Genomic DNA, 23,880 nt, shown 5'->3' with positions numbered 1-23,880 from the left:
GATAGTTTTAAATTTTAAAAAATTATGCTTATTTAATAGAAATCGGATTCATCTGACGAAACTGGTTGAATTTCTGCTTTCTTCAAAGAAAAAGAACAATGTGACATTGTATGTTATAGCTGTTCCCCTCAACTTGCACTGTCTAGACCTTGTGATTTTATTGAAAAATAAAATAAAAACAATCATTTCCCTACCTAGGCACCACTCTCCCTTAAAAAAATATATTTTTGGCAGTGGTAAAAAATGCTTTATTCAGGAGCTGCCCTGAAAGGGAAAGTATACAAACAAATCTGTTATAAATTGGAGACACCAACACTGTGCAAGAGGCCAAACATTTGGTCAGCAAATTGAATCAAAGCTGCAGGGACAACTCATATCTTAAATCCAACAATGTTTGCATCTTTCTGTCCTAAATGATCTTAAAAGTTATCACAACCAGAGAAAATTAATGAGTTATTAAAAAGGTAGCATTATTTGGGAATATCTCTCTTTTAAACTTGATGACATAGGAGGTAATTATCATTTCCTGATGTAAAACATCGCAGAGATAAGAAACTTGAGTTGGATGGACCACTGGTTTGACTCTGTATGCCTGTTCTTTGGGTAAGATTCTTGCTTTACCCAAAACATCTCTTAAAGTAAATAAACATGAAAAACCTCACCCTTTTATTTTATGAAGTCTACTTCTGAATGAGATAGTCATAGGCTCTACAGTAAATGGTTTTTCAGAGTTTAAGACTGCTATTTGAATGTTTGCATGTCTGTCTGTGAGGTATGTTAGAGAGCATACCCAGGTGACAATCTATGGAGTTAGCAGAACTATAAAATACAACTTCTAAAAAGAAAAAACAAAACAAACATCTCCCTTCATGTTAGTTCCAAATACTTTCTCAAATTTCTTTGGCAGTAGGATAATATATTAGAAGAAATAGAGCTATTTCAGAAAGATGCGTTTTGACATATGATATTCTGCTTCAGTTCACAAATTAAAAGAATAGCCACCTTTTATAGATATGTCATTTCATTCTCAAGCACACAGCAATCAATAATAATATTTATAACCAATTTTTTTTCAATGAATAAAAACTATAGGGATACTCTATAAGAACACTCTCATCTAAACCAGAATAATTCAAATACAGAATTCATAAGGAGTAGAATCTGCTTTTCTCTACTAATGTATTTAAGACCTTCTGTCTGATTCATTTTATAGATAGGAAATCTTATTTAAAAATTCACAATGAGGGAATACATCTAATTTTTTAAAAACTGAAAAAATGAATTTGAATTTTGATCAGTTAGAGCAGTAATGCCTGATAAACATTCTTAATATAGGTGTGGTACCTCAGAGGTTTCCCAAGGATAAATATGAACATATTCACTAAATCTTGGACTATCTATGTCAAAGTTGTGGTCTGTCTTATAGAGTTGAAAGGGACCTTAGATTTCAAGGAATCCAATAACCCCATAGACTGTGAGCTCACTCACAACAGAAGGTGTTGTCCTTATATTCCCCATGCTTAGCACAATACCTGGCACATTGCAGATGCTGTGCACATGTTTACTTACTGACAGATGAGGGAAAAGAGGCAAAAAATGTTGTGACTTGCCCAAAATCACAGAGCCAGGATTTGAAGCAGGATTTGAACTGAAATCTTTCTGTCTTCAGTCTACCACTTTATTTCCTACATGTCATTTAAAAGTCTTTATGTCCTCAGTACTTAGCATGGCTTTGTATGTAATAGATGCTCAGCAACCACTTATTGAAGCATAATGAATATCAGAACTAGAATTTTGAAAGTGAGTTTCTAGGCCATTAGAAGAAGTACAATACTTTAGGTGATCACTACATGGAGCCATTCACTCTAGAAATGAATAAGAGGAAAAATAATGAGTTATTAGAATGGTAGAATTATTTGAGAACATTTCTCTAACTTTTAAACTTGCTGACCTGGAAGGCAATGATCATCCCTTGATATAAAACATCACAGAGAAAAAAAATGAATTGGATGGACCAGTGGTTTGACTCTGTATGCTTGTTTTTATGAGAAAGTCTAGAAGTTAGGTCAGAACTGACAGAGTAATGTTTTTTTATCTTGGAATGTCCAGGTGCAAGATATATAATGAACTAAAAAGGGTTTTCTTTCCCATGTCCCAGACCAATCCTAAAAAGAAAGCAAATGCCACAGTGTTCCTAAGTTACATATATGGGAGTACACATGTGTAAGCATACATGTGCATGAGTGAGCATGTACACTTAGCTGCTCACCTTAAAACAGCTTTAGTTATAAGATGACAAGTATTCATTCCCATGAGAAGCCAGAGCAAAAACTCACCTGGGTCTTTTGTCTGATGCTGCAATACACATATGTTGAGAGGGTACAGCCTTCCATTTCTTAGCTTCAACTACAATACCTTCTGCATCCACCAAGCCAAATCCATAAAGATGGCTAACTAAAAAGACAGAAGCTTTAGAATCAGGCTCTTTTGGTTGGGATCTTTTAAAAGTCATTCATAGTTAGAATCCTGCACTATGATTCACTGACCATGATACAAAGCTACACAGCACGAAAATGGGTTCTCAAACAGAAATTTGTTCTAGTCCTGTTTATATAGCACCTTAAAACACTTCACATATATTCTGATTTTATCCTCCTGACCACTTTCTTTAATTTCCATTGGAATTCCCATTTTACAGAAGAGGAAACTGAATCTCAGAAAGGTTAAATGAGGCCCAAGTCACATGATAATAACTATCTGAGAGAGGAGTCAAACCCAGGTTTTCCTTAAAAGGTTAAAATATGTATGAGTAGAAAGAGGGATTTGATTGGTCAGGCAATATGATCATAGACTTCAACCTTTGATCTTTGCTATAAGCAAACAATCCTCTTTTTGAAGGAATTAAACATATTTAGCTTGAGAAAAGACTCATGGGGAACATAATTGTCATCTTCAAATATTTAGAAGGCTGCCTTATAGAAGAAAGATTAAGTTTATTCCATTTGGACCTTGTGAACAGAAATAGGAGCAGTGAATTAATGGAAGTTGAAAATAGATAAATTTAGATCTGATGTTGGGAAAAAATTCTTCACAATTAGAATTATCCTAAAAAGGAATTTTCTGCCAGTAGAGGTGTTTGTTTGGGAGGAGGTATTTCCAGTCATTTGAGACTAGATAATCACTTGTTGGGTATGTGATGGTGGGGATTCCTTCTGTGTATTAGACTAGGTGGCTTCTGAGGTCCCTCCCAAATCAAGATTTCTGTGATTCTGTAACTAAAAGTAAAAATCATCATCATATGCAATGGAGGACAAATAACATTGAAATCATGCTACATTCATTTTTCTTGCTTCCCTATCTAAAAATAACTATGATATGCAGGACATAATGAAACTATCCATTGGTTCATACAGATAGCTTGATATAGAAAATAGTTTAGAAACTTTGCTTCCAGTGGTTTCTTATCTCTTCGAAGTTTCTAAATTCTATTCTTTGGTGTCCAGACAGCCTATTTTAGAGTATATAGGGAACATATTGGAAGCCTTAGTGTAATGCTATTTTTTTTTTATTATTGGCTATTACATTGGATAGTTAGAGAAGTAATCTGTCACCACTGGCGATCTAGACCAGGTCTTCTTAAATTTTTTTTTCCACTCATGACCCCTTTTCGTTTAAAAAATTTTATGTAATGCCAGGCAATTAGGTATATAAAACAGGGGTATAAAGCATACATTTATTGAAAACAAATCATAAAATCTTATTTTAAAAGAATGGTTTGACACTGATTAAAGATAAAAGCAAATCTGCAATTTTGAGATGGATGTGCTTGCTTATTTTTACATAAAGAATTAAATTTTGGCAGAATGTTTTATACCTTTTACTGCTGCCAAATTTTTGTGACCCCCACATTTAGTTACTTGACCCCATATGAGGTTGCAACCTTTTGATCTAGCCCATCAAAGAATGGACATTTAAAAGTCTAATTTGAATACTGAAAAAGTTATAAGCAATTATAATTTGTTTTGGGTTTTAACAGGCTAAATTTTAAATACAAATAAAAATCTGGTACAATACCCCACTGCCACAAAAGTGTTCGAAACAAAGACCTCCCACCCCAACTCTTAATCAGTGGTCTTTTAGCAATACCATATAAATATAATAGGGCTCAAGTGGATTAAAATTATAACCCCTGAAGTTTATTATGTTTGGACTAGATGTGTATTTTAAAAACTAAAAAACATAAAGTTGAGTGATTTCAAAATGTTTTGGTTTTAGGTTGCTATAGAAAAAAATATAGTTACAGATTCTCTCTCTCTCACTCTCTCTCTCTCTCTCTCTCTCTCTCTCTCTCTCTCTCTCTCTCTCTCTCTCTCTCTGTCTCTCTGTCTCTCTCTGTCTCTGTCTCTCTGTCTCTCTGTCTCTCTCTCTCTCTCTCTCTCTCTCACACACACACACACACACACACACCACCAAATAGTACTTTATGATCTTTCAAATTATCAATGAGCCAAATAGAAGCAATTCTATTGGAAAATCTCTTTTAACAACTACCTTAGCTTTGTGCATACTCTAGTCCAGGGGTTCTTAACATGGAGTTCATACACTTAAAAATAAAATTAATAAAGCTGTATTTCTGTTTAACTGGTTTCCTTGGTAACCCATTTGAATGTATTTTATATTTATGCATTTACAGCATGATTCTGAGAAGAGGTCTCTGGGCTTTACCAAATTGCCAGTGGGATCCATTGTGGGGATGGGGAGAGATAGAAGATAGAAATTAGTATGTACTTTGTTAAACACTCTACATATATTACTCATTTGATCCTTACAATGACCCTGGGAAGAGGTGCTATTATTATCTCTACTCTATAGCTGAGGAAACAGGTTAAGTCACTCGTCCAGGATCATATGGCTAGTAAAGTATATGTCTGAGGCATTAGATCTTCCTGAATCTTCTAGGTCCAGCACTCTATCCACTGACCCATACTACCTCAGTACAAAAAAAGTAGTTAAGAAGGCTTGATCCAGTGGATTGTCTTATTTTTGTTTTATCTTTTTGAAATTCCTAAATTCCTAAATTCCTCTTTGCTTTCTAGACCACCTGATCTTAGAGTTTATAGGAATATAACAGAAGTCCCACTATAATACTAATACTTGGGTTTCCTTGCATCCTCATCAGAAACTAAAATCTAAAGCTGGCAAACACCTGGGGTTTGGGTTCTGGGTTTGTAATAATGCTATTTTGGATATTCATTAGCTAAATTCCCTTGGATGAAGTCTTACAGAGGATGACAGAATTTTGATGCTGGAAGTGAACTTGCATTAGTGGCTCTCAAATTATTTTGCTTGTGGGACAGTATTCCTTTGCCACAAAGAGTTGTGGTCCATTTATTGTTTAGGTTGGCAACAAAGAAGAGTTCCCAGGCAACTGAGATTTCAAATTTGTTACCCAGAATTTGGGAAACTTCTGCTTTGTCTTCCCTTTGACTTCCTCCACTCTCTTCCATTTTTTTTCCAATTTCCCCTTGCCTAACAATGTGGGAAGCAGCTTGGGGGCCCCCAGACTCTTCCCATAAACTATTGTGATTTTTCTCTACCCAAAGCTGGGAAGAGTAGATGGCAAATTGAATTTTATTCTGTTTTCATTCTGGTGGTTCATAACATTAATTGCAAGCTCAAAAGGATGGAAGCAAAGAGCATTTTATAATTTATGATATTTTAAATAGATATGAGGAAAACAAAATTTCATAGAACTAATGAAACGTATGAAATGCTAGAGTTCTCAGACACACCCTTTGAGACACACAGAATCCTAGATATTAATAGCAAATACCAACCTCACAGGGTTGATGTGAGGATAAAATTATATACATGTATATGTGTATAAAACACTTTGTGCACATTAAGTGTAATACAAATTTTAGATATTAATTTCTTCAGTGTTATAGCAAGGTTCCAACATATTGACTTTTAAACATTTAAGTGAATTAAACTTATTTTTGCTTCCAAAAGTAATCTAGGTGATACAGTGGATAGAGCACTGGACCTGAAATCAAGAAAAGCAGAATTCAGATCCAGCCTCAGACACTGTGTCTCTCTGGTCAAGTTATTTAAGCTCTGTCTACCTAAGTTCTCCCATCAGTAAAATGGGGTTTATAATGGCCTTTACCTTTCTTCCAGAGTCACTGTGAATATAAAATGAGATAATATCATGAGATATAAGATACTTTGCCAAATTTAAAGCAAAAAAAAATACACACACACACACACACACACACACACACACATATAAATGCTGACTGTTATTGTAAAAAAGAAAAATCCAAACACACTTTAAGATAATGAAGACATTATACACAATGATGGTTCACAGTTACTGGGTCTACTCAAGAAAACAGTGTCAAATTGAATTGAAACTGTTTACCTCACCTTTGTGACCTGCTCCATTTACTTTCCAGTCACTTGCTTTCAGATGAGCTGGCCTGGATGTTTTCACAAGCAGATGCTGAACATCCCTCCATGTTAATTGGTTGCTACAAAAATACAAAAACAGGATAATGTTGATATCCTGAAATGACAATTGATGCATTCTACCCTGGCAACATGCAGAATTTAGATTTCAGCAAGCATCCTGAGACTGAGGAGTGAGTACATTCTTTAGTTGCATCATATTCTTCAAGGAATAGTTTTCAGCAACTAAATATTGAGATGGAATACAATAAGATATAAGATAAAAATGCATGTACCTAAAATCTTCAAACATCCAAAACCTAGACATGCTATCTATTTGTACCATAACCTATTTAAGACTATCTAAAAGTAGAACAGGGTTAAGTAGAAAGGGCTATGAGGCCATTAGGGGAAATGATAGACAGAGCACTGCATCTAGAGTCAAGAGGACCTGCTTTCAAATTCTACCTCAGACACTTACTAGCTGTGTGATCCTGGGTAAGTCCATCTGTCTGCCTCAGTTTCCTAATTGTAAAATTGGGATAATAATAGCATTTATCTCAGAGTTTTAGGGCAGATGAAATAAGACAATATTTGTAAAGGGCTTAACAGAGTGATTGGCACATAGTAGGCATTTAATAAATGCTTTTCTTTCTCCTCTTCTCCCTCTATAGTTAGAGTAAAAGTTCTTTCTTTAGGAAACTTCCTTTCATTGTACTTATTGAGCACCTTATTCCTATCCTAAATTCTGTAAGAGATGAGAATTCTTAATATATTTTTGAAGTATACAATAAGTTAAAACTACATTCTACAAAAACCCCAATTCAGCTACCAATTACAGAGTTTATAGAATTTAGATCTTCAACTATATGTAGAACGTATTTATTTTATTAAAAAAATCAAAATTTAGGTAGAGGGTCTAAACATGCCAGCACCATGCCTGGCACCCCAAGGACTCTCTTCCCACTGGAATATAGTTTCCAGTGCCCCTCTCTTTACTCTCACCTATTTCCTTAACTAGACTTTAACCTTACTTCCAATCTCCATAATAAACTTCTTTTATCAATCTAGAAAAAAAATCAAAATTTAGTATAAAGTTTATACCTCTCCCCTGTTTAAAATAGAATGATAATTAGCTTTCCTTCTAATTTCTCTGTCATTAAGCATTATTTAACCCCAGGTTTATCTCTGACTTTTATTTTTAATACAAGATAAAGAAGCTTTACCTCCACATGGCTTCAGCTCCCCACTAATATGGAGTCATCATCACTTGGAACTATTAAATTTCTAGGTCTCCAGCTCAGAAATTCCCTGCATTCTTCACAAACCCCTTTCCCTTCATAAATATTATTCCTTGATTATAGCTGAAAGGATTCTTCACAAGCCCCTTTCCCTTCATATATATTACTCCTTGAGTATAGCTGAAATGATTCTTCATCTTGCCTCTGGCTTTTCGAATGCTCTCGAAGTCCACCAGGATTGCCTTCCTACTCAGCTTGGGTCCCATCATAAGCCATTACAACAATGTTCTTATGCCCTGACTTCCAAGAATCCTTTTCCCCTTCAACTTTTATTTAATCTCTATCCTGCCAAATAGCATTTGAAGAGTTTGGGATGTGTGTTTTTTCTCCAAAGCTGCTGTGCTTTAATGGAGAACTTCACAAAACCTGATTTAAAATAGTTTCTAATACAAATTATAAAATATAAATTCATCCTAAATTTATGTTATGCAACTTCAGTTGGACCTTTACAACTGTCTAGAAATCCATTTTATTTCTTTCTTGTTGATTCTCTTTATTAAAGTCCTCCGATGCCTCAATATGGCATGAAATTCACCTGCACTTTCCAAGGCCAGGGCAATAGCCTACAAATAGCTACAAAGCTATAAGTTATAAGCAATTATAATATAGGCCTGGTGACACATTGCTTTTATATAATCTAAGAACAAGTCTACCTTAATTTGGAGAGGTCATTAACAGAGAAGCAAAAGAGTGATTAATTTTGGGTCATACGTATTCTCAAGCATCACCTACTCATGGTTATTTGATCTAGGAAAAGGAACATTAGTGTAGGTGTGACTACGCTAAGGCACTAAGTAAGAGTGATCTTTCTAAGGTACAGAATTCTTATTGCATCTCATAACATGACTGATTCAAACCTCGTCTAGCTCCCCAGCTCTATCCTTCCTCTCTTACTCTCAGAGGGTAAACCTGTTTTCCCACTTAATTGAAATTTGAGGCTTTCTAAAGTAGGCTGTCAAGTCCCTTTGAAGTTAGTAGAAAAATTAGAGATTATTGTCTAGCTCCTAAAGCCTGGATCCCAGGGTAGGTCAAAATCCTGGGCTAGGTTTTAAGGGATGGTTAGGGAGGAAGCTGACACAGGCTAAGCACAAGAACAGATGTTAATGAATTGGTGTTAAGTGAACTGAGCAGAATCAGGAGAACATTATACACAGTAACAGCAAGATTATAGGGTGATCAAGTATGATAGATATAGCTCTTCTCAGCAATGCAGTGATCCAAGACAATTCCAATACATTTGTGATGGAAAATGCCATCCATGTCCAGAGAGAAAATCATGGACAGTGAATGTGGATTGAAGCATAATATTTTCACTTTTCTTTCTTTCTTTCTTTTATTCAACAGCATCTTATTTTTACAATTATATGTAAAGATAATTTTCAACATTCACTTTTGTAAGATATTGAGTTTGAAATGGTTTGTTCTTCCCTCTTTTACCTACCTCTTCCCCATGACAGTGAGCAATTCAATATAGGTTATACATGTACAAACCTTTTAAACATATTTCCATATTAGTTATTTTTTGAAAGAAAAATCAGAACTAAAGGGAAAACCACAAGAAAAAGAAAAAGCAAAATTTGTCACTGTCTAAGGGAGAAAAAATTTGGAATACAAAATCTTGCAAAAATGAATGTTGAAGATTATCTTTACATGTATTTGGATAAATAAAGTGCTATTGAGAAAAAAAAGAATGAATGTAAGGCCCAATCTGAATTGAGACAGGTAGAAAAGATATTCAAGCAAATTGTTGGACTGAATATGTAGGATGGCAGTCAGGCATCATGAAACCAGAAGATAATCTGGAGAGCATAAAGCTCAAGGGGTAAAGAGGAAGGACAAATTGTCATGTGACAAAGATTCCCTATTTATGGTTTCTTTTTTGATTGGAAAGCTTGGATCATGAATTTCTTCAACTGTCCTCCACAAAATTTATCTATACCATCTCTCATTCTTTCTCATTTCACTCCTGTTTCAAATAAAGAAGTTTCCTTCCTCCCTATCAAGACTGGTACTTTTACCTACATTCTATCCCCTTTCTGAGTCCCAGCTCAATTAGTCATGCCCTAAATGCAACCTTTCCCTTTCCCAATTTCTTCCTCTCCAATTAAAATTATGCTTGCATCCCTCTCTAGTCAGAAAATCCTTCCAACTTCTGTCACTCCTTTATCTTCCAGCTTTCTTTTACTTTCTAACTTTTTGTAGTCTACACTCATTGTTTTAACTTCCTTGATACTATTGCTGCCTGTCTTCTCCAGAAAATTGTTTCCACTATTATTCTCCTTCTGTCTCTCTAATCTTCAATCACTTCCTATCTATTGGTTCTTTCCCTGTTGCTTACAAAAACGATCCATGTTTCTAATCCTTAAGAACAAAATGATTTATGATCCCTCCAACTGTAGTCCTGTATCTCTTCCTATTCTTTGTTAAATTACTTGAAAAAAGCCAAATATATTTGGTGCCTTCACTTTCTTTTCTCTTCTTTCAAAAACTCCCTTAACCATTACATGATGGCTATCGACCTTATCATTGAACTGAAACTACTCTATCCAAAATGACTAATTATATCTTAAATGCCAAATCTAATGGCCCTTTCTCAGCCCCTATACTTCTTGACTTATTTTCTATATTGACCTTGCTGATTAGTATACTCCTGGACACTCTATCCTATCTAGATTTTCATGACATTGATTTCTCTTGGCTTTCTACTATATTTCAGACTGATCCTCACCATTCTCCTTTGTTTGATTCCATATGGAAATTGTGGTTATCCTGGGTCTTTTTGCTCTTTATTCTTACTTAATCTCATTCAACTATGGGGACAATTCCCAGAATTAAATACTCAATATTTAGTCTCTTTCCTAAGCTCCAACCCTATTCATTAGCTACCTGTTGGACATTTGAATTAAAAGATTCATATGCCTCAAACTCAAAACATCCAAAGAAAACTCATTATCTGTTTGCCAAAATATACCACTCTTCTGAACTTCCCTATTACTATGGATAGCACCAACATCTTTCTAGTCAAGCAGACTCACAACTTCAGTTCATCCTTTACTTTTATTTCTTATACTACATTTCCAGACCATCACAAAAACTTGTAATTTTTAAATCTCCACAACATTTCTAAAATACATTCCTTTCTCTTCACTCATATAACCACCACCCTGGCTCAATCTCTCAGTACCTCTCATCTGCACTATTGGAATGCCCTCCTAATTGGTTTCCCTGCCTCAAGTTTTCTCCACTCTAATCCAGCCTCACAAAGCTGCCAAGATGACTCTCCTACAGTATGGTTCTGATCCTGTCCTACCCATACTCCCTGTTATCTCTCCTATCCAATATAGTCCTATATTTGGCATTCAGGGTTTTTCATCATCTTGTCTTGCTCTTCCTATTTTTTAAAATCTTTTTTACACATTGCTCTCTTCTAAGCATTCAGTCCTGTTATAACATTCTACTTGTTATGTTTTATGGAACATGTTGCTCCATCTTTTTGTCTTCATGTCTGTATTGATATTCTTCCATTCTAGGCATATACTCCTTCCTTACCTCTGCTCTTAAAATCTATAACTTTTTCAAGCCTAAGCTCAAAACTCTATCTATCTATCTATCTATCTATCTACCTATCTATCATCTATCTTCCTATCTATTTACTTACTTACCTATTATCCATCTATCTACCTATTTATCATCCATCTATTTATCTACCTACCTACCTTTCATTTATCTAACTACCTATCATCTATCTCTCTATCTATCTATCTACTTACATGTCCTCTAGCTAGCTAGTTAACTACTTACTATCATCTATCTATCTGTCTGCCTGCCTGCCTCCTACCTACCTACTATAAGCATTTAGCAAAGTGCCCAGGATCAATTGATGATTCTTTACCACTTCTCAGTACCAAGTAACCTGGCTTCTAAGAATCACCACATGCTTGCTGCATAAAGGTCACTATCTCCTCTCACAAAATAACCTTAATGTCAAAGCTGACAGGACACAGGTGTAGGGGTACAAGGAGGGAACATGGTAACTACTCTTCAAGGCAATGCTGTCAGAGCCCAGAAAGGAAAGAGCATGGCTAACATGTCAATAAACAAACAGCAATGCCATAAAGGGAAAGAATCTGCCAAGGACTCAGGTTCAAAACCTGATTTGACCTTTACTATGTGTGCGACTTGGAACAAGTTATCTCAACTCTTTGGGCGTCACTTTTCTTGTCTAATAAATGAAGATTTGCCTTAGAAGATCGTAAGGTCTTTTTTCAGCTCTAAATCCTATGATTCTATGATTTTACAGAGAGCTACTCCTCCCTTTTAGGATATGCTCTTCTTAACTTCACACTGACATCCCAGCTTTAGGTTACTGCTCTGATTCTGCCCTTGCCCTCTGCCTCTCCCCACTAGAACCTGTAGAAGCAGTGAAATCTGGCTAGACCCAGACCAGCTTCTGGCTTACTCTTTTTAAAAATACATGTTACATTATATGTGCATATCTCCTTCTGAACTCCTAGCCTACAATGCTTTTCCTCTTGAAAAATAATTCCTTTAGAAGCTCTGATAGCTGCTTTCAATCACTACTACATATTAGCCCTATTCATACCCTTCCAACTAATAGTTAAAAATTGATCCTCTTAATTCCCCTCTCAATAAAGTAGGTTGACCTTAGTTCTCCAAAAAAATCAAGAGGGATCCCACTTCTTTTCTCTTGTTTTACAGGTATTATTAGAAAAGAGGGACCCTTGCTGGGAGTTTGGGGGAAGACTCCATCAAGTCCAACATTGCTTTGCTTTTTGATTACAGGGGAACTTGAGGGACAATGACACCTACCAGTGCTCCCATTCAGAGGATCAGAATAATAGGGAGGGAATACTCAGTAGGGTCTGGAGGTATAAAAGAGAACACCTGGAATCTCTCACTGAGCACAGGATGCTCTGGGCTTCAAGAAATAGATTAACCAAGTGACAGTTGCTTACTCCAACATTTTTGTCAAATAAGTCATAAATAGGAAGAAGCCCTGGAGAAAAACTATCTATCCTTATTGTTGGGAAAATGTGTTGTGAAAGTCAGCAGTTTGATTTCAAGTTGAAAGATAGGGAAGAGTTGTAGCACCCTTGATAACTGATCCTCTGGTTCCTCTTTTGACTTGTTGTTGTGTGGTGGTGGTGGTGGTAGTGGGTGTGGGGGGGTGTCTGTGTAAGTTTTTTTTTTTTTTTAAGAGTTCTGTATTGGTCTGGGGTCGTGGCTTAGGCTGTTCCAGGAGACCTATACAGCACAGACTAGAACTAGAATATGAATAATGAAACTGAGTTCTACGTCCAGTGCTACGTAGGTGAATGGTACTAGCCAAGGCTACTTCTAGATCTACTAATAGGTATTACTTGTAACACAAAAGTAGGAAATGAGTAGGATTTCCTTATCACTGCAGGGCTAAATCTAATTTTTTTTTTCAGTTTCAGGTACAGAAAAATAGAACCAGAAAAAAGGTATCAGGTACCATTCCCTATAATACCTGCCTCAAGGGCTTCCACTGTATTCCCCCCTGAAATCCTCATTGTAAGACTGAAATAATTATGATGGTACCTTGGAACTCAGTGTTTCCAACCACAGTCATAGAATCATACATGAGAGTTGGAAAGGATTCTAGGGATCATCTAGTCCAATTCCCTCATTTGCAACTTACCCCCTAGTTAGTGGCAGAGCTGGTACTAGAACTCAGGTTTTCTGGTTCCCAGTCCAATGCTCTTTCGCAGGTTCAGGAATTAAAAATGACAGCTTCCTATAATAAAAAAAAATAACTGTGCCTAACTAACTGAGGCTAAAACTAATCATCTGAAATGTTTTGACAAACTTTAAAGTTTTTCCTTTAGAACAAAATAGATGGGTTCCAACGAATTATAAAACCAAGTTTCTATTAAGAAAATCCTATTTTTCCTCTGATTTTCATGAAGAAGTCATAGGATTGTAATTCATAGGATCATAGATTTTGAGCTGATGGAGACTCTGGAGATCTAGTCAAACCCCGTCATTTTTACAGATAAGGAGATTGAGGCCCAAAGAAGTTAAGGAACTTGCTCAACATTATACAGATAACAAGTGGAAGAAGTGGGATCCAATATCCTTTCCAAGGAACCATACTGCCTCATAAAGTTAAAGGAGAATTCCCAATGGAAAAAGAAATTCCATGATAAACAGTCAACTTTTTCTTGAATAAGTTTCAATGTGCCCTTGCCTACCTGTGGACCATGAGCGCTTCTTCCTTTTCAGGAATTCCTTGATTTCATACTCACATATCTCTGATGCCTTCTATTCCCTGCCTCCATTTTTTCAAGAACTTACAAAACTTTAAAACAGGGCAGCAATATGGCACTTGGCTTTAAGGACTGCTTCCTGACTTACTTCCTATGCCAGTCTGAAAATTTTTTAAGGCAATATTCAATGTCAATAAAATAATTTAACTTCCTATAAATTCAAAATTCTATATATGTTTTAGTTTAGTTTTTTATCTATGCATATGTTTCTGAGAAATTGAAAAGCTGAAGAAGACAACTATCTAATTTGAATGTATGTGTTTCCTATAACACAGGTTTTACTTTCACCAAAGTCAGAAGGATTTGATAACAGATGAAGGATCTATCTTATTAGTATATGCCAATGACATACAAATTCATTACAAGTTTTCCAAAAAGAAAAGAGAGGAAATATAAAAACAACAACAACAATAAATTGCTGATTATGTGGATGCAACTTTCCCTGAAAGTAGCAACTTATTTAGAGTTTTTCAAGAGCCTCAGGACATAGAAACTGACCTATTTGTACTCAAACTAAAATCATTTAATAGTTTCTTTGTTCAATTCAAGGTAATCATTCTATTCTAGTAAGGCCTATTAACATCTTAAAATACATAATTAGAAGTATTTAAACATTTTAAGAGTAGTTTTTAAATCTTTTTAAAATCTTAAATTTACAACAAATGGATACAATAAATGACCAACTTGTTATGGCCCATTTATGATGGACTTTTGTTTTAAACAAACTAACATTCTCTTTTTGACCCCGAGAAAGCATACACAGCCAATCTTCTCCTTTCCCCGCCCTCATTCCCAAACAGACATCTTTAAGTTTCTTTGTGGCCAAGAGCCAAAGAAAACCCTCAACATTTTACTAGCGATTTATTAGCATTAGGAAAGCTATTGCAGTACAAAGGCATTACCTTAGCATATAACCCAGAAAGGGAGACAGCATTACTGTCATTAATAGGGCTCAACTATGTCTCCATAAGCAGATTAAGTTGTGTCTGTCCTCATAAAACCAAACCCATGTAGGGTTCTTATGGTCCTAATAACAATAGGTTACATAAGCATTCAGCATCAATTGCCTTAAAAATAATAATAAAAGTGTTAACTTACTTTGCTTCTAAAGCCAAGGCAATAATGCCAGCCACCATGGGCGCTGACACAGAGGTCCCTGTGTGGCCATCAGTACAGCGCTGACGTAAATCAGTGGTGACCTATGGGTGAGAGGGTCACAGGACACAGTGAGGTGCATTCTGTGATTTTACAGAGCGGAGTTCAAGGGGAATAAGAATTTATTTATGATGCAACTACATGAGGATGTACACAGCATAAGACCTTTCCCATGGGAGTGAGCAGTTTGACTTAGAGATCAAAACCAAGGATATGAACTAATGAAAAACTCAAGAATTTTAGGATATTTCTAGTTCTTTCTGTGCAATTGTTTTGCTGTGATATATAAAATGTGAATCATCAAGGACCGTGACTGTTGGGGCTATGAATGTGGGTAGAGAACAAGCAAATATTAACTTAACATAAATAGGTATCATATATTAGCGTCGTTGTTCCTGGAAAAAAAATAAATAAAGGCACCTCACACTTCCATTCTCTGCTGGGTTTCTGGGTACTGTGTTTCTCATTCACTTCTGTCCAGTGAGTCACTACCCTTGCCAATGGCAGTAGCAGCTAACAACATGAGTCACTCCAGCAATTTAAAGCAATAGGAAATATCTTAATGAGAGTTGCGTCAAAATCTCGCATGTAGGTGACCATATGATTCAGAATAGTGTCTTTGCCTTCACATCCAAAAAGATCATAGGACCAAACTCTCCACCAGTACTTTTTGTACAAACAGCTACCACCTAAGCACTGAGGCTGGGTGTGCAAACATTTTCTTCTTTGCAGAAGCACGTAAACCTGGAACAATCTCACACTCACCGGAGCTTATCAGTGGGCTAAAAAAAAGTTATGGTCCTTTTAAGAAAGGAGATATTGGATCTGGTTTCTGAACCGCTACTTCACTTTAATCTGACTTCTATGTCCTCTGGGCTGTATATTATCTTCTCAACCAGTGGCTACTGGTTGTCTTATGGATTTGGATACTATTAAAATTACTTTAAAATGTGGGAGTAGAAGTAAAGCATTAGGGAGGACTTTTGTTGCTTTCATTCATAAACATCTAGGAGGTTAAGGCTCATTTTCAGGTATATTTTCCAAGAATTATTTATCTTTAAAATTATTTATTATATTATTTGTGTGATGGAATATAATGGAAAAGCATTTATTTAACACTTCCTATGAAACACGTTCTGGGGACACTAATAGAAAACAGAGGCATTTCTGCCTCTGAAGAAGCTCAATTTAACTGAGACCAGATATAAAGGAAGGTTCATGTTTATGTTTAGTTCATGACAGATGGAAAAGCTGAGTAAGACTTGGGCAAGAAGAGTAGCATGTCAGATAACAAAGGCCAAAGGATATTGGGGAATAATTGTAGACAGATGATCCCTTACTCAGAGGATCCTGAGTTGAAGGGCGCAATTCCCACTAAGTTCTTAGAACTCCATAACAATTCTTCTGAATCTTTCAAATTAATGACCTCCGCTTCTAATCACCCCCAGCCAAATGTTCTTCAGAGTTTTATAGGTTCTCTTTCTGAATGTTTTAGTTATGAATGTAGGGGGTGATAGGGAGTTGGTGAAGCAGGAAATCGGACATCCACATCAATGGAACAGCATGAGATTATGTGGGGGAGTTTATGGGAATTTGCTCTCCTCCCCATCCCTGCCAATATAAGAGGGTAGGAAACAAATAAGAAGAGATGTGGCAAGTATCTTTCAAAGGAGGTGGGTATAAAAGACAGTATGGAATATGCTTGGAGAGATGAACATTTTTCTTAGTTTTTGCTGAGTCTAATACTACATTTCCCCATAAGGATTTTCCTTATGAAAGAGCATGGAAAAGCTCAATTTTAAGTGATGGACGTCTGAAAAGACCAAGAATAAAACCACAAACCCAAGTTACAAAGGATATGGTTTTACTAAGCTGGAGTGGATTGTGTGTGTGTGTATGTGCGTGAGAACTATCCAAACTATCACCATATTGTAGGAAACTGCCATTAAGCATGTTTTCTTTCTATTCTCCCAGAAAACAAGAAATTCTTCTTACATCTCTATATGAAAAGAATAGTCTTAATTGGTATCAGAGCATTTTGCCTATTTCTAAGTCCCTTGCACACATACAGTGTCTATTAAGCAAATAAAGCCATACTACAGTTTCCATGGGTTGAGAAATCCATCTAATCAGAACAAAGTTTACAGCACAGTAACACATGCTCCAATTGGCATTAGTTCAATCAACAGGCCCTTGTTGGGCTTGAACATAAGCTTTGGTTAAATAGGACTTGAGCAAGTCAATCCCTAAAGTTGGCCAAATTCAACTTAATTCAACAAGCATTTGCATTTATTATGTACTTATTATATTGAGGTACTGGGGACAGAATAGTGAAAGCAAAACAGTACCTTCCCTCAATGATTTTATGTTACATATATATATGTATATATGTATATACATATATATATATATAAATTTTCAACCTCCTGAGTTTAATCTCCTGGACAGATTAAATGACTTGCCCAAAGTCATACAGGTAGTAAATGGCAAGTTCTCTGGTCTCAAATTTTTTGATCTTTCCACTATATTATGCTGCCTATGAAGAAAAGATTCCTATAGTAAATGTTATGTGAGCCTAAAAATAAGTTAAGAATTAATTCTAGGAGGCAAGGGGAGGAGAGGCATAGGGGACAGCCTATACAAAGGCAAGGAGAATGAAGCTAGTGTATCAAGAACATAGAATGCATAAGGATATTGTGAAAGAAGCCTGGAAAACTAGGCTGGAAGCAGTTCTGAAAGGCTTTAAATAACAGGCTGAGAGATTTGTATTTTGCTGTAGAGTCAATAGGAAGTCATTGAAAGCTCCTGAGTAGGGAAGTGACATGTTCAGATCTATCCGTAAAAATTAGCTTCAGTTCTATGAAGCTTCTAGATGATCACTCACAGAAAGGAAAGAAATGTGAAGCAGAAAGATCAAGTAGGAAGCTCTTGAAAAATTTTAGGTAAGAGGTGATAAGGACCTAAACTAGGGCAGAAATCTTATAGGCAAAGAGGTGACAAATGTAAAAGTTGTTATATTCAGTTTATAAGATACAGCAAATAAGGAGGGAGAGGGAAAAGTCAAAAAGGACTCTCAGATTGTGAACCAAGGTGACTTGATGATGTAGATATCTAGAAGAGCAATAATAACATCTGTAGCAAGAAGAAATATCCAAGAAAGCTATTGTTGTTATATAAGAGCTCAGTGGAAAGAGAAGACTGGAGTTGATGAAATGACTAAGATGTGAACAGGGCTAAGAACAAAGCCCTGAGACACAGCCATTCTTAGGCATGGAAACTGAACCAGCAAAGGATACTGGGAAGGAGTGGGAAGGAAAGAAGGGAGAAAACCTGGAATTCAAAGTTTTTTTTAAAATGTTAAAAACAGGGGCCTGCTAGGTGGCACAGTGGATAGAGCACCAGCCCTGAATTCAGGAGGATCTGAGTTCAAATCTGGTCTCAGACACTTAACACTTCCTAGCTGTGTGACCCTGGGCAAGTCACTTAACCCCAGTCTCAGGGGGAAAAAAATGTTAAAAACTGTTTTCACATGTAACTGGGAAAAATAAAATACTAAATTAAAAAAAGTATACTGGGAAGGAGTAATCAGAAAACCAGGAAGAAAAGCTAGCAGATACACATGTAATGAAAATCCAAGGAAGAGAAAGTGGTCACTAATATCAGAAGATGAAGAAAACACAAAGAGGCTAGGAAATATAGCAACTAGAGATAAGTTTTATTAAAGCACTAGGGATAGAAATCAGATTAAAGGAGACTGAAAAATAAATAAGAATAGAAAAAATGAGTGTAGACAGCTTTTTTTTTACAAGTTTGACTGTGAAAGGGAGAAGAGCTATAGGATTAGAGCTTGAGTGTATGGCAGGGTCAAGTAAAGGTTTTCTAGGGATGGAGGAATAAGCCCCAGGCCAGTTTGCAAGCAGCAGGGAAGGAGCCAGTAGATAAGGACACCATTCAGAAGAATCCCAGCAGCATATCCTGGGAACACATATTCCAAGAGAAAAGGAAAATACTACATTGAATTAATAGCATAGTAAACTAGTCAGTGTTGCTGCCAGGCTGTGCTGAGAGCTATGATAGCTGACCTTTCTGGTTGGTTCAGAGCAGACCAGAACAGGAAGCCTGTGTGCTTCTACAGAAAAACATAAAAATAAATTTGCACATAATTTCTAAAGATGTGGCTCAGCAGCAGAGGTAATAAAGCAATGCTAGTGAGCTTTAAAATTAAAGTTTCTGTCTAATATTACAGTTTTGGCCTAACTATGTATAAAATGATCACTTTAATAACTAATAATTTGAATTATTCATTAATTTTAAATATAAGACAGCTGAAAAAGTTAGTAAAATAGCAATCTTTAAACCAATTCAAATATTTTTAAAAGACTGTGTTAAGATAAATCAGACAAATTAATGCTCATTTCCCATGAGTTTATAGATTCAAATTCAAAAATACTGCTTTCATGTACAAAAGAAAAAGCCCTGTAAGGGGAAGAGGGTCTGAAAACTGACGACATTCAAGATGTATCCTCAAAAAAATCTATTTCTAAACACCTAATATAGAATAGTATCCTTCCCTCACTCCAATTACATTTGAAAATTGAAATTATCAACAGAATCCCAAGTAAAATCATAGAATTTCAGTTGCAAAAATGACATCTAAACTATCACTCTAGTTATATTGATGAGGAGTAAACTGTGGTCTAAACAAAGATGGGTCAGTTCCTTTTCTCTCTCTCCTTCCTTCCCCAAAGTAACCAATGGCGGGTTCGGCAGCAAAGGAATTTGCTACTTAATGCTGTATGGAAACATAGTCTTTATTGATTAGAATGGAAACACTGGAGAGCCGGTGGGCAAAATGGCTGCATGGTACAAGGCCATTTGCAAAGAGAAGATTTTTGAGTTCTCTCTTTTATGCAGTGATGTAAGGAGGTTCCTCAGAGTGATGTAAATTAAGATAAGGATTCTCTTGTTATCTTTTGAGTAGAGACAGAAGTCTCTTCCCAAAAAGGAATTTCCTGATGCCATTTGGTCTATCTGAGCAGATTAGAATGGGGGCTGTAAAACCCTGGCCAGCTCAGATAGCCCAAACTAGTTTGACCACATCAAAGTCCAAGTCCCAAATGGAGTTGGAGATCAAACAAGGAATATCAAGGGGCTACCGCCCTCAACAATATCAATAAGGAAACTGAGGGCCATAGCAATGACATGATTTGTCCTAGGTTTCAAAGCAGTTTTGTGGCAGACTTAGAATTAAAACTTAAGTTTCCTAACTAGTCCAAGAATATTTTACTTCATCACAGTTTGAAATACCTTCACAATGGCGAACTTGGTATCGTTTGATAAACTCATTATTTCATATTTCACAGTCTCCTTATACTTTCTCATCCTGTATAATTCCTGAATGTGTCTTTTTCTAAGTTATTATCAGAGGATTCATTCAGAACATTGAAGGCCTTTTTAATTAGTGAAGAAACTGTGCTTTTCTCTCATTCTCACTACATAATGGGACCACAAAATTTTAAAAAGCACGTGTTGTCAATAATGACTTTGATGATCTGTATTTATCCAGAACAAGCTATTGTTAGTAAATGTTTCAACTTGCTTTTGTCCTTCAGGAAGTTTCCTTAAATTTCAGTAGAAATTTATTTTCTACTTATCCTGTAAATAGCTTGATTTATGTATATTTGATGTTATCTCTCTCATTAGACTGAAGCTTCTTGAGATCAGGGACTGCCTTTTATTTTTTTTTTTTTTTGTCTCCAATTTTTAGCACAGTGCCTGGTACATCCTTAATAAATGTTTATTGATGGATTCTGTTGTTATTTAGATTACTTGTAAAACTTCATTCTCCTGGAATTATGATTTTCTACATTTCACAATCATGTACCACACTAAAATACTGGCGTTAAAGAAATGAGATTTGTGGGCAAAGAGAAGTTAGGAATCACTTAAAACATTCCATAAATCTCCCAAAGTAATACAGGCCAATTTTTTTCTCCTGCCTAATTTTAGGCCCATGTCATTAACTATCTATAGAACTTTTCTAAAATATACCTGACTTGGTCCCCTATCCAGTTTAATTCATTGTTTGCCCAACAAGATTTTTTTTCCTTCAGAATGCATACTCAAAACCAATCTCTTTCAAACTGAAGTTATGGGTAATCCCAGTCTTGAAGTAATTGTTTTAATGTCATATGTGGACAAGAACATCTAGGGAACTTCATCCATCAATAGGGAACTCTTCTTTTGTTTAGATTATTCTATTTTAATTTCTTTCATGACACTGCTGAATATGTAACTTACAGATTTCTATGGTACAACACGATGCATTCTAATGCATCCTAAGGATGCAAATATGCTTTGTGAAGAGCTAGGAACAGGGACTAAGTTGATTATTTTCTGATAGCTGATAAAATAAGATAATGATTCAATTGACACAACAGGTGTAAAATACTATACAAACCTTAAAGAACTGTTAACATCCTAGATACTGTTTTTTCAACTACTCAAAGAAACTTTTTTGGAGACAATTAGGGTTAAGTGACTTGCCCCAGATCACACAGCTAGTGTGTGAGGCTAAATTTGAATTCAGGTTCTTCTAACTCCATTGTGCAAACTTGATGCCCCTCCATCACTTTTTAATAATAAAAGAATAATCTATTATCTTTTCCAACATAAATGAATGAGTGAAAAATAAAACATTTAAGAAGTGCTTTTTTGGAGTGCAATCTAGAATTATACCCAAAAAGTTACTAAACTGACCATATCCTTTGACCCAGCAATATACTGCTAGATCTACTTTCAAAGATGATTAGGGGGAAAGGAAACAAATTTATATCTTCTGAAATGCTCATAGCAGCTCTCTCTTTGTGGTGGCAAAGAATTGAAATTTGTGGGGATCCCTGCCAATTGTAGAATAGCTGAATAAATTGATATGATTGTGAAGAAATATGCTCAAAGACTTTAGAAAAATATGGAAAGCCTTGCATATAATAATGAAGAGTGAAATGAGCAGAACCAAGAGAACATTGAATATAGTGACAGCAATAATTTTTAAGAAAAACTTTGAGCATATAAATTATTTTGACTTATAAATACATAGATCATATGCATCCAGAAAATTAAATGATAAATAGAAGTATGTATAAGATGATTTTTGTGTGTGTGTATGTGTATATGTATGCATACACATTTGTGTCTAATGATAGCCATCTCTAGGGTGGGGAGTGAAGAAAAAAGTTAAAAAAAAAAAGAAATTTACATGGTTACTTTAAAAAGGAATACCAAATTGTACATAATAGATCTTTAGTTTCGTGTGCAACTATTTTAAAAATTGATATATTGTGAAATGCTTCTTTTATCCTATAAATTAAAAATTAAATGCTTAAAAAAACAAGTGCTTATTGTGTACAATGCACTGTGCTAAGTGCTAGGGATATAAATAGAAATGTAAGATAGCCTTGGTCCTCAAGTAGCTCTAACATTTTAATGACAGAAAAAGTATATAATGTTTCACCTGCAAATAAGATAGGAAGATCTTTTGATCCTAAAGGTGCAGTAGCAAAGATGATGGCATTAATGATAAAGAATGTCATTAATGTCATTTCCACTGATAAAAACATATCTGTATGCAACATTGCCAAAGATTTGATAGTAAGAATTTCCTTTTCTATGTCTTCAGCTGCACTGGTAATAGACTCTGCAGAAGTTGCCAGGCAGGGGTAGCTTCCCAAGATGATGCCTGAGGGCACTGGGCTGGAACTATTGCTATTCCCAAGGCTCCTGGGTTCAGGGTACCAAATATTATTCCTCTGTTTAAGATAATTTGAAAATTGATTCCTAAGTTTCTCAAGTTTATGTTTCTCTAGAAAAAAAATTTCTTCTATATTTGTTAGATGTAATTTTTTTTAACCTTCCCCTTCTTTAATGACCTGCTTACTTTTTCATGAGGGACATTAGGTACCAGAGGGACAGAATTTAATGATATTTGTCCCTGTTCAAAAACATATGACAATAAAAATTCTATAAAGTCTGTTCTCCTTTGAATTGACTTGTTGCTTCTTTTGGTTTCTTGTACCAAGAGTACCAATACTCTTGGGCTTATTTAATATACCTGAACTTCATGCTAAACTCTCTTTAGGATTGTTTCCTTCAACTACTATATTTCGTGAAGTGATACCACTTTAGTCTTCCACTCTTCTTCTTAATGTTTCACACATAATCTAAACAGCAAAAAATGTTGACCTTGATTGCCACGTTGTTCTGTTTACAAGGAGATTGTGTTTTCTTGATGAAGTAGTTCTTGAATGTTTTTGGCCTCCAGTTGTGACCATTGTTTTGCATAGGTCAAATTTCTCACAAAATGGTATCTGAATTGCTACCTTTACTTTTGTCCACTTTCTTTTTTGTTTGTTTCCAGAATTGAAAGTTTATTTGAATTGGTTTTTAATCATTGTTTTTAGATTTTGGAAACCCTATGGATTTTGTTGCAGTTTTACATTAACATCAAAAAGAAATGCCCAAAAAAGTAGGAATGAATCTATTTTCCTCTCTTCTGAATTCAAAAATTCTATGACTTACCTTTAAGTTGAAATAGTTAATTCTGAGGTAAAATGAAGTTGCTGCATTCTCCTCTGCCCATCTGACATAAAGTTTCAAATATTTTT

General features: G+C 35.5%; 1 protein-coding gene across 2 annotated transcripts in view; it reads right to left on the bottom strand.

The window, feature by feature from the left end:
* PCSK6 (proprotein convertase subtilisin/kexin type 6) overlaps nt 1-23,880 on the bottom strand; it is a 240,175-nt gene that overhangs the window by 106,585 nt on the left and 109,710 nt on the right. For both annotated transcript variants that reach the window (XM_074294997.1, XM_074294998.1), the window contains exons 9-11: nt 15,161-15,261; nt 6,430-6,533; nt 2,337-2,454 (exon numbers count right to left, since the gene is read on the bottom strand). In XM_074294997.1, coding sequence (XP_074151098.1) covers nt 2,337-2,454; nt 6,430-6,533; nt 15,161-15,261 — 323 coding nt within the window. The remainder of the gene's footprint in view (nt 1-2,336; nt 2,455-6,429; nt 6,534-15,160; nt 15,262-23,880) is intronic.

The sequence above is a fragment of the Sminthopsis crassicaudata genome, chromosome 2 (assembly GCF_048593235.1).
Source record: "Sminthopsis crassicaudata isolate SCR6 chromosome 2, ASM4859323v1, whole genome shotgun sequence".
NCBI classification, from domain to species: Eukaryota; Metazoa; Chordata; class Mammalia; order Dasyuromorphia; family Dasyuridae; genus Sminthopsis; species Sminthopsis crassicaudata.
The sequence above is the reverse complement of the archived record's forward strand: the minus strand, read 5'-3'. Positions and strand labels throughout refer to the sequence as shown.